Genomic DNA, 15,802 nt, shown 5'->3' on the forward strand with positions numbered 1-15,802 from the left:
TGGTTTCTTGCCTGATATTCTGCAACTCTTGGTCACTCTCACCGGAAGAAGTCAGCTCCCTACAGGCTCAGGCTTATGTGTAGTGACATGGATCTGGCCCTGCCATGGTGGGGCAGGAAGCTTTCTCCATGCTGACTCCAGGTCCACCAAAGGTCCTAAACTCAGCTTAAAAGTATTTGGCAATTATCCTCTACTTTGCCACACAAAGAAAATGATGTCACCAGAACCCACTGCTTTGAAAATCAAAGTGACTTCTTGTATGGTCTGAAAAACCAAGACCTTGGTATTTACTTACCTTCCGGGCAGTTTGATCCTGAAGCCCTAGAGCAACTCCTCTGACTGCCACAGAGCTGCTTATTATATCCAGCCTCACATATAAGACATGGTGCTGATCAGAATAGTGGACTGGTATCTGTTTAGTCATTCAAATATGTATTCTGGCTTCAAGTGCTCAGGAGAATCAGGAAGGGGTATTAAATAAAACTCCATGTCCAACTGAGACCTTCATTCTAGGTCTCCTGGACCACAATGTCCCATTATAGAGTGGGAATGTTTGCACTCTCGGGACCAAGGCATTTCTCAAGTGCAACGGAAAGATTGGCTAGGAAGCCTGAGAATGGAACTCGTTGGTATTTTTTCCTGGTCGTTTCTCCATATTACATACTATTATTGCATCTATAATAGTATAGCCATGGATGAGACATCTTTCCCAAGGTGGTAAAAATTCCTTTGTGTTAGTTAGCTCACAGACAGAGAAATATCTTAACTGCATAGAAGACTATGTAGTCCCGCATGGATTTAAGACTCATTATCAGAGGCATTTCTAATTCTAACTACTGGTGTTAAAGCTTCAGTTGAATATTGAACAGAGAAACCCTTCTTGGGTGTGCATACCTTCCAAATATCAAAGCATCTGCTTAGATTCCTATGACAGGGAGGGACAATGATGGCTAGATTTACCCAAGTGATTGATTTTGCCAAAACCTTCAGAAGCAGTGTGAAAGAGTGGAATGAACTTGCAATTGGCAGCCTGGACAACTCTCAAGTTTGACTGTGTCTCAGCTCTATGGGTGATCTTGGGCAATGGGCTCCCTCCTCTAGCTCTCAATTTTCTGTTCATCAAAGTAAGAGCCCAGTCTCTGCTGTCCTAGCTTTTCCAAAGAGATGATATTGAGGCATTCCTTGCAACACCCAATGGGTCAGTGTCTGCTCAGGCTGACTTGGCAGGCAGACTGCTAACTCTGAGGAGCCAGAACATCTTAATGACAGGATGTTTTGCCAACACGAGCAGAGATGGGCCTTACACAGAAAACAAGGATGCTCCCTAGGGAACAATTAGATAAAAATTAATTATACAGCCAAACTGTCATCAATGCCTTGTTAAGTAAAAACAAATATCTGGGGGGGGGTGGACTGGGGATTTAGCTCAGCGGCATAAGTGCCTGCCTTGCAAGCAGGCAGTCGTGAGTTGGATCCCTGGTACCGATAAAAACGAAAAAGACCAAAACAAACAAACAAACAAAAAAAAACAAATATCTGCACTCAGCAGAACTGTATGCCTTTGTTATTTCTCAATCAATCTGGGAGTTCGAATCAGTTTGGGCCTCCATTTTGGTAGGGCCCTTTAACCCTCCAAGAAATTATGTCTCTCACACTGTCATTTGTCTCTTAGGGTTTGTGGACCTGAATCTGGCATGATATGATGAATATGAAAGCATTCTGAGAAAATCCCAAGTGCAACAGAATAGCCACCAAAAACACATCATTAAAGCCACCAGTGTCATCTGATACGCTTGTCATAGAGCTGGCATTGATTGCCTGCCAGATGAATTTTATCTCTTTGGTGACAAAAATGATGGTCTGATAGTCTTTGGTGTAGGAAGTGTAGGCTCTTCCATCATCACTAGACTTGAGCTTCTCAACCGTGCCTTCAAGGGCTGTGACAACATGGTCTCCAAGGACCCCTTTGCTAGGACAACTTATGATACCAGTCAAAACACAAGAGACAGGACAGAATTTCAGGTATTGGAGGCAAACGATTCCATCCTCTTGGTACCAATACCAACTCCAATCTTTATTCTAAATACTCTATCTGAGAGATTTTAACAGAATGTTTGGAAATTGGTCTCCCAAGTCTTCTTTTTCTCGTTCTTATCCTGCCTGGATGAATTGCATCTTTTACACAGCTGTCTGTGGCTGTAGAATCCTCCATTTCTCCCTTTTGAGACTGTGGAGCCAACTGCGAGCATCCTTGAGGCTCCAAAGGTGGGACTGGGAGGGCAGGAACTGGATTACTGAGATCCCTCTCTGGAAGGAAACTGCCCCCTTTTTTTCTCTGTTCAATGCATAAAGTGGTCCTCTTTCCTAAGAGTTCTTACCTAAACCAATGACATATGTTCCTTGATTTTGACCTATGTTGACCATCAGCAATTTTAGTGCGGAAAAAAATCTGCAGATTGAGCCCCAGGCTTCTATATTTCACAGTGCCAAACTGCTTACCTCTCATACTTTGGATTGCCTCTCATCTGTCCACTCCTGCTTAGTATTCTGGAGAGCCTGGGTCTTCTGCTCATCTACTTGGACATAGTCTACTCTTTGTTCTTCTGAAAGAAGCTTCTGAGGTGGGAGAAAAAGAAGGCTTTCATTACATCTAATTTAAAAATTCAGAAAATGCCTACATCCGTGGTACAGTACATTGTTGTTAATTATTTGCTATCCTTTTCTCCCTACAGAAATGAGTGGTGTGGTGTGGTGTGTGTGAGTGTGTGTATATGTTAGAGAGAAAATACACATCCTGGGATCCTATGATTTCCTTTTCCCCCGCCAGGAGCACTGGACTCAAGATGACTTTCTTATGAGAAACAACTGAAAGAGCCTCTGTTGCAGTGAGTAGCTGAGATTTGAACTTGCTTGTCTACTGAAACGCATTAATATTTCTTTGGACTTGCTACTCCTATCCTTCTGACCAGCTTCTCTTGAGTCTCAGTTCAGGGTTTAAAAATGACTTTATTTTTGGAGGTACCGGGGATTGAACTCACAACCTTGCACTTGCCAGGCAGGCACCTATGCCACTGAGCTAAATCCGCGGCCCTAAAAATGACATTTTAAGGTAAAGGAGAAGTAGGAGTTAATTCACAGAAATAGGAGGGAAGTCTTCCAGAGGAGTTTCTACACAGCACTCTATCCACACAAACGCATAAATGGAATCAGATTATACTTTGTATTTCGTGAGCTTTTTTTTTTCACCAAACAATACATTGTAGACATAGTATAGGTAGTGACCATTCCTTGTTCAAAACTGTCAACCAACCACTTACCACTCATTCACTCATTCATTCCATGCCTACACTGTGAAATATGTTAAAGACTAGCATCACATATGAGTATTAATTCCATCAATCCTTACAACAGTCCTTGAGTAGATGTTATTATTTCTAATCCCTGATTTACAGGTATAAATGTTACCAAAAGGAGTTGAAAATGCTCAACCTGGCATTCAAGGCTCTTTACTGAGGGGTTCTACTTCAACTTGGAGCTTTTTTTAACACTTGATAAAGTCTGGCCAAACTAGGCTGTATGTCATTCCCTAAACAGGAATTTCCCATGCCTGGAGAGTCTTGTGTACAACTTCATCACCATTTGAAAATGTTTCTATTATCTTTTGGTTTCTATTACCTTTGGGTCCAAAGTTTGAAGAGTGTTATTATAATATCTATTTACATACATGTATGCAAAGAACATACTGTAAAGGAAATACATCAGGATTTCATTCATTCTGAGAGGTTGGATTAGGGTTGATTTTAATACTGTTTATGATACATGTCTGTATTTCTAAGGCCTTCTCAAGAGAACATAAGTGGTTTAGTAATCAAAATACTCCAAGCATAAATAAAATCACCTGAGAATTCTCAGGACAAAATCCTTCCTACCTGCTGTATGGGGGCTGGTGATGCTGAATTGAAGTCTAGGGCCAAATAATCCAGGCTCAATTTCTTTGTCCAGGGAAAAACACCACTGTTCAGAGAGCTGGCTGTTTGATACTCCTCCTAGGATCAAACATCACAGGACTGTGGTTAATCATATCCAATCAAAATGATAAATCTCAATATAGAAATATAAGAAACATGAAAAACCAAGGTAACATGCCCCCCCAAGATTTATTACTTCCATAGTAACTGTTTACAATGACATCAAAGTAGATGAAATACCAAATAATTCAAAAGAATGATTATAAAAATTATCAACAAACTCAAAGAAGACATGAACAGCAGAATGGAAGAAAGGTAATGCACGATGTAAAAGAACATATCAGTAAAGAATTAGAGATTCTAGAAACAAAATAAACAGAAATTTTGGGAATGAGAAGCCCAATATGCCAAAAAAAAATTCCATAGAAAACCTCACCAGCAGGCATGAACAAGCACAAGACAAATGCTCAGGGCTTAAAGATAAAGGTGATGTATTACTACATTTAGATAGCAATAAAAAATAAGAAATTATGAGAAAAACAAGTGACATCTCTGCCATATGATTCAAAAGGCAAATTTAAAAGTCACCATAATACAGGAGGGGCTCAAGATGCAGACTAAATGCTTGGAAAATCTATTTAGTGAAATAGTAGAAAAATTCCAAAATTTTGACAATGACATGGACATCCAGGTACAGGAAGCATTCAGAACTGCAAAGAGGCATGAGCAGAAAAGAATCTCCCCAATTACACACCACAGTTAAAATGTCAAGAGCACAGCGAAAAGAAATGACATTGAAAATTGCAAAAGAAAAGAATGCCAGATCATCATTTATAAAGAGAAACCAATCTAAATAACAGCAGATGTCAAAACAGAAATTCTAGGGGTCAAGAGGCTTGGAATGGGTTTCAAGTTTTGAGAGAAACTAATTGCCAACCTAGATTACTATATCCAGTAAAGCTACCCCTGAGAACTAAAGGATAAATAAAGATATTCAAGATAAGCAGAAACTAAAAGAACTCATGACCACTAAAGCAGTATTACAGAAGATACTTAAAAGAACACTACACGCAAAACTAAAACACACTAATAAATGGACATTAGGAAATAAATAAACATCAAAAACAATAACAAACAGCACAAATTAGTACATGCCTTTCAATAAAATTCCAAAGGTAAATGGTTTTAATTCTCCTATTAAAAGACAGAGTGGCATACTGAATTAAAAACCTAGACTGAACTCTTTGCTGCATGCAAGAAACACAACTCACCTACATATGCATATACTGTACATACTAAAAGTGAGATGATTCCATGAAAATGGTCTCCAAAAGCAGCAGGAGCAACTATACTCACATCCAACAAAGCAGATGTCAAGCCAAAATTAGTCAGAAGAAACAAAGAGTGCCACTGCATATTTGTTAAGTAAACAATCCACCAAGACAGTTGTAAATACGTATGCACAAGACTTCAGTGAACCCAATTTCATAAAACAATCACAATTTAACATAAAGGGAGACATAGATTCCAACACAGTAACGGATGAATTCAATATTCCACTGTCATCAATAAATAGAGGTCATCCAGACCTTCCCCCCAAAAATCAACAAAGACATGACAATGGATTTAACAGACATCTATACAACATTCCATCCAGCAAACACAGAATATATATTGTTCTCAGCTCATGGAACTTTCTATAAAGTAGGCCATATTTTAGATCATAAAGTAAGTCTTATCAAGTACAAAAAAACCCTGAAATGTCCACTATGTACCTTATCAGATCATAATGGAATGAAAACAGAATTCAATAGCAAGAGAAACTATAGGAACTATGTAAACACAGGGAGGTCGAACAATATATTTCTGAATGATCAGTAGGTCATTGAAGAAATCAGGGGTAAAACACTTTTTAAAATCCTATCAGCAAATGATAATAGAAAAACAAAATACTAGAATATATAGGATACAGTAAAGGCAGTTGAAAGAGAGAAGTTTATAGCTATTAGATACCTACTTAAAAATTTTGAGAGATCTCAGGGTATTATAAAAACAAGAACAAACCAAATACAAAAAAAAGCTACAGAAGGAAAGAAATAATAATGATCAGGGTTGAAAAATAATGAAATAGTGACTAAAAGAACAGTGCAAACAATAAATAAAACAGTAGGTTCTTTGAAAAGATAAACAAGACTGATAAACCCTTTGCCGAACTTTTTAAACGAAAAAGAGAGATGTTCCAATTTATAAGCTCTAAAGTAATATTACAGAATATACCACTGAAGTCCAGAGGATTATTAGGAACTACTTTGAATACTCGTGTCCTAATGAATTGGAAAACCTAGAAGAAATAAATTTTTAGACACAGATGACCTGCCATGATTAAAGCAAGAAGAAAAACCTAAACAGATAATAAGAAGCAAGGACACTGAAGCATCAATGAAAAGCCTGCAAACGAAGAAAAGCCCAGGACCAGAAGGATTTACTGTGATATTATACCAAACCTTTAAAGAAGAATGAACATATATGCTTCTCAAATGAATCCATGAAATATAAAGGGAAAGTAAGTGTCCAAATTCATTCTATTCATAACATCACCACAATCACAGTATCATCCTGAAAACAAAACTGGAGAAATGAGAGACAGACAGACAGACAGACAGACAGAGAGACACAGAGAGAGAGAGAGACAGAGAGGCAGAGAGAGAAAAGAAAAAGAAAATTACAGTCCAAGATCCTTGATGAACATAAATACAAAAATCTTGCAGACATAATTAAACAACATATTGAAAAGTTCATACATCATGATCAAGTTGATTCCATTCCAGGAGTACAAGGATGATTCAATATGTGCAAAGCAATAATTCAAAATAAATAAAATCAAAGTTAAAAATCACATGATCATCTCAATTGATAGAAAGGCCCTTAATAAAATTCAATAACCATTCATGGTAAATATTCTGATGCCACTAGGTTGATACTACTTTGCCACCATGAATGTAATCATTAGTTACTGAAAACATATACCAATAAATATTCTGAAAAAGAAAAAAAAAGGAAACTAGGTTGGAAGGTTCATACTTCATCACAATAAAGGCTATTTATGACAAGACTGTAGCCAAAATTACACTGTATGAGGGAAATATGAAGGCATTTTCTCTAAAATAAAAAATGAGACAAGTCTATTCTAACCACTCCTATTCAAGGACTTAGAATGTTAGCAGGGCAACTAGGCCAAAGAAGACAAAGGGATGCAAACAAAATAAAGAAGTCAACTTATCTCTGTTTGCAGATGATATAAACTTTTACTTTGAAGACTCAAAGAATTCTGCCAGAAGGTTTTAAATCTGATAAACAAAAGCAGCAAATAGCAGGGTACAAAATCAACACCAATAATGAAACTTCTGAGAAATAAGGAAAACAATTCCACTCACAATTGCCTCAAAAAATAAATCCTTAGGAATAAGCCTAACCAAAGAGATGAAATATTTCTACAGTGAAACTTATAGAACACTAGAGAAGAAAATTGAAGAGAACACCAAGAGATAGAACAGCATGTTCATAGATCAGTCAAATTAATGGTGTTAAATGGAGATAAAAAGTGATCTAGTGGGCCAGGGATTTAGCTCAGTGATGTAAGCCCCTGCCTGGGAAGCACAAGGTTGTAAGTTCAATTCTTGGTACCACAAAAAAAATACAGTAAGAAGTGATTTATAGATTTAATGCAATCCCCTTGAAAAGACTAACAACAATTTCTACATAACTAAGAAAAACTATTTTAAAATTCATAAGGAAGCAGAAGAGACCCAAACTACCAAAGCAATCCTGAGAGAAAAAAAGCAGTGGGTATCACAATACTCTATTTCAAATTATAATACAAAGCCACAGTAACAAAAACAATATGTCACTGACACAAAATAGACACATATACTAATGGAATAGAACAGAGAACACAGAAACCCACACAACTATAACCATCTGATTCTGGACAAAAGTATGCATTGGAGAAAAGACAGTGTCTAACACATGATACCAGGAAAACTAGATATCCACACGTAAGACATTGAAACTAGACCCCTATTCCTCACTCTGTACAAAAATCAACTCAAAATAGATCCAAAGCCAATATATAAGACCTGAACTGTTTAAACCACTAGAAGAATAGGGGAAACACTTGAAATCATAAGCAGACAAAACATCTTGAACAGTACTAGACTAGAAAGAACCAACAAACGGGACTATATCAAATTAAAAAGCTTCTGTGCACTAAAGGAAACATTCAAAGGTGAAGAAACAGTCTACCAAACTGCCCAAAATATTTACAAGCTATTATTCTGGCACAGAATCAATATTTTAAATATATAAAGAACTCAAAACAATACCAAAAAATCAAGTAGTTATGAAAGTGGCTCTGGGATCAATCCCCAATACTACAAGAAAAAGAAATCCCCCAAAGAAATTAAAGAAATAATTTGCTTTAAAATAGCAAGAGACAATAAAATACTTAAGAATCAATTTAACTAAGAAGACAAAACTTGTATACTGAAAATTGTATGACATCCCTGAAAGAAAGCAAAGAAGACATAAATAAATAGAAAGATATCAATGTCAATTTATTGGAAGATTTAATATTGTTAAGATGACAATACTACCCAAAACAATTTGCAGAACTGAAGTATCCCCTATCAGAATGTAAATGGTATTTTTTCTTGCAGAAATACAAAATCCTATCCTAAAATTCATGTAATATTTTAAAAGACTTTGAGTAACTGAATTTTAATCTTGAAGAAGAAAAACAGAGTTGAAGGTTACATATTTTCTGATTTCAAAACTTACTACAAAGCAGCAGTAATGAAAACAGTATGACACTGTCATAAGGATAGATGTAGAAACCAATGGAATATAATACAGTCCAGAAATCAACTCTTGTGTATGTGGTCAACTTCAATGAGGATGCCAAGACTATTTAAGCAGGAAATGGCAGTCTTTTCAGAAAATGGTTCTTAAAAACTGGAAGTCCACATTCCAAAAGATAAAACCGGACTCTTAACCTCACATCATATATAAAAATTAACTTAAAAAAGATCAAAGACCTAACCATAAGATCTAAAACTATAGAATTCTTAGAAAAAAACACAGGACAACATTTTCTTGATATTGAATTTGGCAATAATTTTAATGGATGTGACACAAAAAACAAGACAATAAAGAGATAAGTCTGATTTCATTAATATTAAAAACTTTTGTGCACCAATGGACAGTATCATGAGAGCAGAAAAGGGTAAGGCTGAGGCCGTAGAGTCACAAATTTAAGCCCAATCTTTAGAATCTGTCTCAAAATACAAAATGAAGAGGGCTGGCAATGCAGCTCAGTGTAAAGGCCCTGTGTTCTATCCCCAGTACGCCCCCTCAAAAAAGATAATTGAAAGACAGTGAAAATGAGGCTGAATGGGAGGTTTAGTGGTAGAATGCTTGTTTAGCAAACACAAGGCCTTGAGTTTGAGCTGAAGCAGAGGAAGAGAGAGACAGAGAGAGAGAACAAGAAAGCGCAAGCATGTGCTACAGAATGGGAAAAATATTTGCAAATCATACATCTGATAAGGGGTTTATACTCATACTGTAAAACTCTTACAACTCAACAACAACAAAAACCAAACAATTCAATTAAGAAATAGGCAAGGCACTTACATAATAAGCATACTGAAACACAAATAAGAAAACACATCCATGAAGATAGATTATGAAGAAAATGGTGAGAGGTAACAAGTGTTGGTGAGGATGTTGGGAAGCTGGAGCACTTGTGCATTGCTGGTAGGACTATAAAATGGGAAGGATGCTGTGGAAGACAAGTTTGGTGGGTGATCAAAAAATTAAACATAGTTACCATGATGTAACAAGTCCAATTCTAGGTCTATATCCAAAAGAACTGAAAGCAAGAACCAAACATATACTTGTATACCATGTTCATAGCACCATAATTCATGATAGCCAGCAGATGAGTGGGTAAACAATTCACTATAAGATGTCAGTCTGAAGGAATGAAATTCTACTATATTCTACCATGTGCATGAATCTTAGATGAAACAAGGTCAAATACTGCACAATCTCACTTTTATGAAGCATCCAGAATAGGCAAATTCCCAGGGATGGAAAGGAAAGTTAATGTTTAATGGGTACAAGATCTGAGTTTGAGATGATGAAAAAGTTCTGAAAATAGACAGTGGTGATGGTTATACAACATTACAAATGTATTTAATGTCACTAAATTGTACACTTAAAATGGCTAAAATGGTAAATTTGATGTTACATATATCTTACTACAGTAAAATATTTTAGGTGTTGTAAACGAAATGTTTGTAATAGTTCTAACTGCTCCCAAAACTTGAAACAATGTCCTTCAATGGGTGGGAAGACAAACAATACATGGCCACCCACATGGTAGAGTACTATGCAGCAATTAAATAGAAAGAACTATGGACATATGTACTGATGAAATTTTCAGACTTTGTTCTAAGTAAAATAAAGGTGCCTGAAAAGGTTCTGTGTGATTCCATTCACATGGCACTCTTGAAAAGACAAAACTGTAATGAAGAAGAGATCAGTGCCATCAGGGGTCATGAAGAAGTACTCTGGAAAGCTTTTGTGCTCTAATTGTAGTGGTGGCTACACAAATCTATATGTGTTCAAACTATCAGACCTGCATAATTAGAGTAAATTTTATAACATAAATTAATTTGAGATGTAAGAGTGTAGAATTCTACTATAAAAGCCTTATGAAACTATTGGAGCCAGGTGTGGTGGTGCACATCTCTAATCCCAGCACTTGGGAGGCTGAGGCAAGAGGATCACTGCAATTTTGAGGTCAGCCTTCACTACACAGTGAATTCAAAGCTAGCCTGGACGGCTTAGTGAGATCCTGTCTCAAACAAACAAACAAGCAAAACCCAAAAAACAAAAACTATTGGAATTACAGTTTGAAAAATGGCGAGAGAAGAAATCACGTATGCTAATATTATATTCAATCTTTGAAATTTTCTATAATTTCATAAACATTTAAAGAAGGATATCCAATAAGACTTGTATATCAATAGAACAAATATATTTCAGTCCCCGGCCTTAATTTTTACAATCAGATCAGATTTTTTTTTGCAAAGAGGGGAAAAATCAATATACATGATTATGTGTAATCAAAATGAAACCATATTACTTCTGACCACCATACCAGGCTGTTCTGTGGCACAAAGAAGTAATGCAGGTCCAATTCATTTGAGACTATTGTACTACTGAAGTTAAAAAAAAATACAAAGAATTGAATGAGATAAAACCCCAAGGCCTTTGTACTGAGTCACACTCCAGCGCCTTATATATCTATCTACCTGTGTATCTATTTATTTTGAGGCAAGGTCTTGCTAAGTCATTAAGTTTCCTAGTCTGGACTTGAACTTGGGATCTTCTTGTCTCAGCCTCATAGAATGCTGGGATTACAGGTGTGTACCACCATGCCCAGCATAAGATAGACTTTAAATATTTTTACATGGCAATTTGCTGACATTGCCTTCAGCCAGTGTTCCTGGTTCTTCAACTGCTGTATTGCCTAACAATGCACACAGTCACTGACCAGTGATTGCAAACGCAGGCAAACATCAATCCCTAACTGTGCTGTTAATGAAATAATGGTCTTTCCCACAACTTGAAAGATCAGAAAGAAACTGCTGGTGTCTGAAATGACTCTGCACTTGCTTGTATTAGATTTTAGGTCCACTTCCCTTTTCTGTTCTCTGGAGACAGAACACAGCTGTTCAGCATCCTTTATAGGAGTGTTTTCTCCTACAAGTTTCCCATGGGTCATTACAAAGTGTGAGAAATGTTAGGAAGACCACAGCATATTTGTGTATGAGTCACTTTCCATCTGCATATGGTTAAGTGCGCTTACAGAACAACTTTTATCAAATAAAAAGGCAAAAGAGTGCACTGAATGATGACTTCACTGGAGATTATCATTTTTATTTTCAGCTGCCTTCTATCCTTCTGAAGAGTGTATGTCACAGTATCTTGAGCATCACCTTTCACAATTCATGCACAAGTTCCCTCCAGAGTTGCCCATGGTTCTGAACTGGATAATGGGCCAAGGTGCCCACTAATGGCTAGAAGTGCCAAACAGCATCATCAACAGTGCATGCTCTCAACACCATGCAAGAGGAAGAGAACAAAAGGGACAACAGGGCAGGAGGGAGACTTTGGGGCTTTTGAACTATGAATCGTTAATGGCAATGCCAGGTCTCTGTCCACCATGGGCTACAGAAAGAGCCCATCACGGGCATCTCCAGAGGCTGCCACACAACAGAAATGGTTCTGGTAAAAGCAAGCATCCAATATGTGCAGTTTTACATCCCAGACAATGAACATCCAGGGACATACAAAGATATTATGGTCAAGCAAGACACTATAGTCTTGGTGAAAAGAACTGTTACCATTTCCATTTTCCCACAGCACAGGGCTCAGCCCCAGGTTCTCATGAAATGCTATGGCCTTAAAACAGTATGATTTCACACTGGAAAAAACCAGTATGATTAGCTGACTACTTCAGGAAAGAAAACCAGCTTCAAGTGGATTTGTTCCCAAGTAGAAACACTGTGACCTGGTTTTACAATCAAGTGATCATTTTAAGATTGCACAGAGATTTTTGAGGGGCATATTTTCTTTATAATTAACTCACAACAATATAGTCTGGGGGAAGAAAAAAGACATAGAGATATGGGATTACCATTTGAATGTAGCTTTCCTCCTCTTCTCTGGAAATAGGATTGGCAAAAAATCTTGCAGAGTTAATACCATTTCTTTCTGGAGCGAGAAAACTGGTTCGATTGCTAAAAACAAAAATACAGATGAGGTCAAAGCAATGTTTTACAGCTGCTCTGAAAGGCAGCCAAGAACTGACAGAGCCCTGTGGGGTTTCAGCTTCCACCCCTCCAAACACAACTTCTATCCAGCCCAACAAGTCCTAAAGAAACAGACTGCCTGGCAGCCCTGTACCATGATGGAGCACACACACAGCTCTAGTTGCTTTTCCCAAGGCCTTCCATATCACACAGCTCACAGCTTTGAGAAACAAGACTGAAACATCATATCATTTAGCAAAAAACAAAAGCAAAAATGAAACACTTCTCTGGGGCCCTCTTATTTTGACAGTGTCCAGGAAAAGTAAGACAGTGCATCCACTCCTCTGATAGGATAAAAACAAGAACTAGTACTTGATTTCTATCCTACTCTTGAGTCAGAAGCAAAGCCTGAGTGTCTTCGCAGATTTCTGAGAAATACAGGTTATTGCAAGCTTTTGCTTTAAAAGTGACTATGTTCTGTGGCTTGTAGAGTGAGCCAGGAAACTCCGGGGCCAGCCTCAGCACTCTGAAAACGCAATTTCTTACAAGGTGAGATGGAAGAATATAGACACAAAATCGGCCTTCAGGATGTCTGCCTGGAAGTCCTGGGCCCAATCCCTGGGCCACAGTCGATTCCAGTCAGGCTGCAGCTGCATAACTGCATCTTCTCAGGAAATCTGAGGTGGAACTGAAAAAGAGTCCATCCTTATTGACACTGCAATTGAATTGTGTCGACCAGCTCAGGAGCTACAGTACAATTTGGTCAATAGGGATCATAGAACAAAGAAAAGAGTTCTGAAAGGCTAAGGAATGAGCAGATGTGAATGGTGAGGCAGATGAGAGAAAAAGAGAGAGAAAATATTTTGAGGTCCCCGTAGCACCCTATTTCCTGCTTCCAGTAATCCCAGTCACATTTCTTTCTTTGTAATCTTTAAACAACTTCTGGCTAATGATAGAAAACTCAGGCCTTCCCTTGACTTACTTAACATCAAGCAGACATCCACTCCAAACAGGCTAGGTAAGACTAGAGGTGTCTGGGCCACTTTGGCAAACAGCAGCTTTGCTTACCAAGGCACAGTGCAGGTCCTGGTCAGAGATGTGTGCTCCTGGATGATGGAGAGGTTTCTCAGGTCCAGCGGTGGGGGCCGTGCTACAAGACAGAGCACCACATGCACCGTGGTTAGTTCTCAGGCCAAAATCTGCAGACTGTGAAACAATGACATGCCACTTTTCTAACACACTGAATCCACTTTACTAACGGGAAGCACCACTGATGAGAGCGAATTTCACTTTCCTACTTTTCCTGACTCCTGGGAAGTAAGAACAAGTATCAAGCCAATAGTCTCTGTCCTTGCAGGAGGTAATGAAAAGAGGCTATATATTTAGTCAACACACATTTATTGAGAACTTACTGCCTGTTGGGCACAGTTCTATGTGTTGGAGACACAGACCGCAGTCTCTGCCCTGCAGAAATCCCAATGCCTACCTCACACTTGACATGTCTGAGAGGCAGAGATGATCACCAGGTTCTAGGCTCCCCAACTCCAGATCACTGCCCACTCGATGGCTTTTCCTAGAATGCTGTTCCCTGTATCTATGTACAGTTATTCTTCTTTACATCCCAGCTCACTGTCCTCTGCATAGGGATTCTTTCTTTGAACTCCAGACAAGATCAGACCCCATATTACAGGCCTCACAGGTTTATGGCTTTTCCCCCAGGCTGTGATGAAACATTCGTCTGTGAGTATTTGACTCAACTCTGGACTATGCATCAGGAAGCCAGGGTTTTATTTGTCAGTTCACCACAATACCCTAGGCATCTAGAGAGGCCTCAGGAGCCCTTCCAGCTGCTTCTGCCATTAGATGATGGTTTAATTCCCCTCCATGTTACCAGAGTGACAGGACAGTGACTTTCCCAATGGTCAATTGTTTTCCAGATAGCTTGGGTCTTGAAAAGTGACTGGGCCAGAAAGACCTGTGAATCATGGAGCTCCTGGTTTCTCCTGAGGGCACAACACCCCATTGTCCGGTTCAACAGCAGGCACCTACCAGCTTCACTACCTGACCTCGCCTATCTCTGAGTCCACCACTTCACCCTGCCTCTTCTCTTTCCCTCTTATTCTATCTCCCTGTCTGTCCACGCTGCTTAGCAGACCAGCAAGACTACCAGGTGATAGCAGAAGCTGTAAGTGTTCTGGGTGTACAGGAGTCAGGCTGCTCACTGCCTAAGTACTCTCCTGTCCTCAGTCACTGCTGCTCAGGGCATGCAGGACATGACTCAAAGGCCAGAAGCCTGGCACTGTGATTCTATTCAAGTGTTGTCTAAATGAGGATGTCAGATGGGTTCCATTCTGATCTATCCTCACTTCTGATTCATCCTCACTTATTCCTAGGCTTTTGTTAGAGAAGCAGTCAAAGGGGAGCCTCTGGAATAAAGCTGGATTTGTAGGCTGCATCTGCAGGACCATAGCATCTGACAAGTCCACTACCTCCCTTGATCTAAACATTATGGAGCAGCAAGGCACTCCCACCCTTCCCGCTGTATCCCAGCCACTTCTTTCTTGCCCTTGTACTTTGTACTCCTTTGGGATTGTGTCTTTAATGATTCCTGCCCAATAAGCCTTAGGTCTCCCACACACAGCAGGCCTGCTCAAGTGCCTTACGTTTCCTTTGAGGCTTGAGATCTCTATTCACTGGGGGAGGTTCCAAGTCTGCAGGTAGCTCAGGCAGTGGGCTTGAGATGTTTCCTGAGTTCATCGGGATGTAGTCATCTTGGCTGCAGAGGGGGCCAAGACTAGAGGCCATGGCCTGGGGGCTCATGGGTATGTAGCTGTCTTCAGCGCTGGCTATAGCTGTGGGGTACATTGGGGAGCACCTACAAGGCTATAAAACAATGGGTACAGGTTTGGAACGGCACACTAGTCATGGAAACCGCTAAAAGGGGGCACTGAAGTG

The 15,802-nt window shown here is 38.9% G+C and overlaps 1 protein-coding gene across 4 annotated transcripts in view; it reads right to left on the bottom strand.

Annotated features, from left to right (window-relative positions):
- The window catches only part of Gab3 (GRB2 associated binding protein 3), a 65,410-nt gene that overhangs the window by 1,831 nt on the left and 47,777 nt on the right, over positions 1–15,802 (bottom strand). For all 4 annotated transcript variants that reach the window (XM_013141024.3, XM_063246628.1, XM_063246627.1 and 1 more), the window contains exons 6-10: positions 15,511–15,730; positions 13,916–13,997; positions 12,733–12,835; positions 3,930–4,046; positions 2,500–2,616 (exon numbers count right to left, since the gene is read on the bottom strand). In XM_013141024.3, coding sequence (XP_012996478.2) covers positions 2,503–2,616; positions 3,930–4,046; positions 12,733–12,835; positions 13,916–13,997; positions 15,511–15,730 — 636 coding nt within the window. In that variant the 3' untranslated portion in view covers positions 2,500–2,502. The remainder of the gene's footprint in view (positions 1–2,499; positions 2,617–3,929; positions 4,047–12,732; positions 12,836–13,915; positions 13,998–15,510; positions 15,731–15,802) is intronic.

The sequence above is a fragment of the Cavia porcellus genome, unplaced genomic scaffold (assembly GCF_034190915.1).
Source record: "Cavia porcellus strain 051 isolate PalLab524CR breed Dunkin Hartley unplaced genomic scaffold, mCavPor4.1 scaffold_3, whole genome shotgun sequence".
Taxonomy (NCBI): domain Eukaryota; kingdom Metazoa; phylum Chordata; class Mammalia; order Rodentia; family Caviidae; genus Cavia; species Cavia porcellus.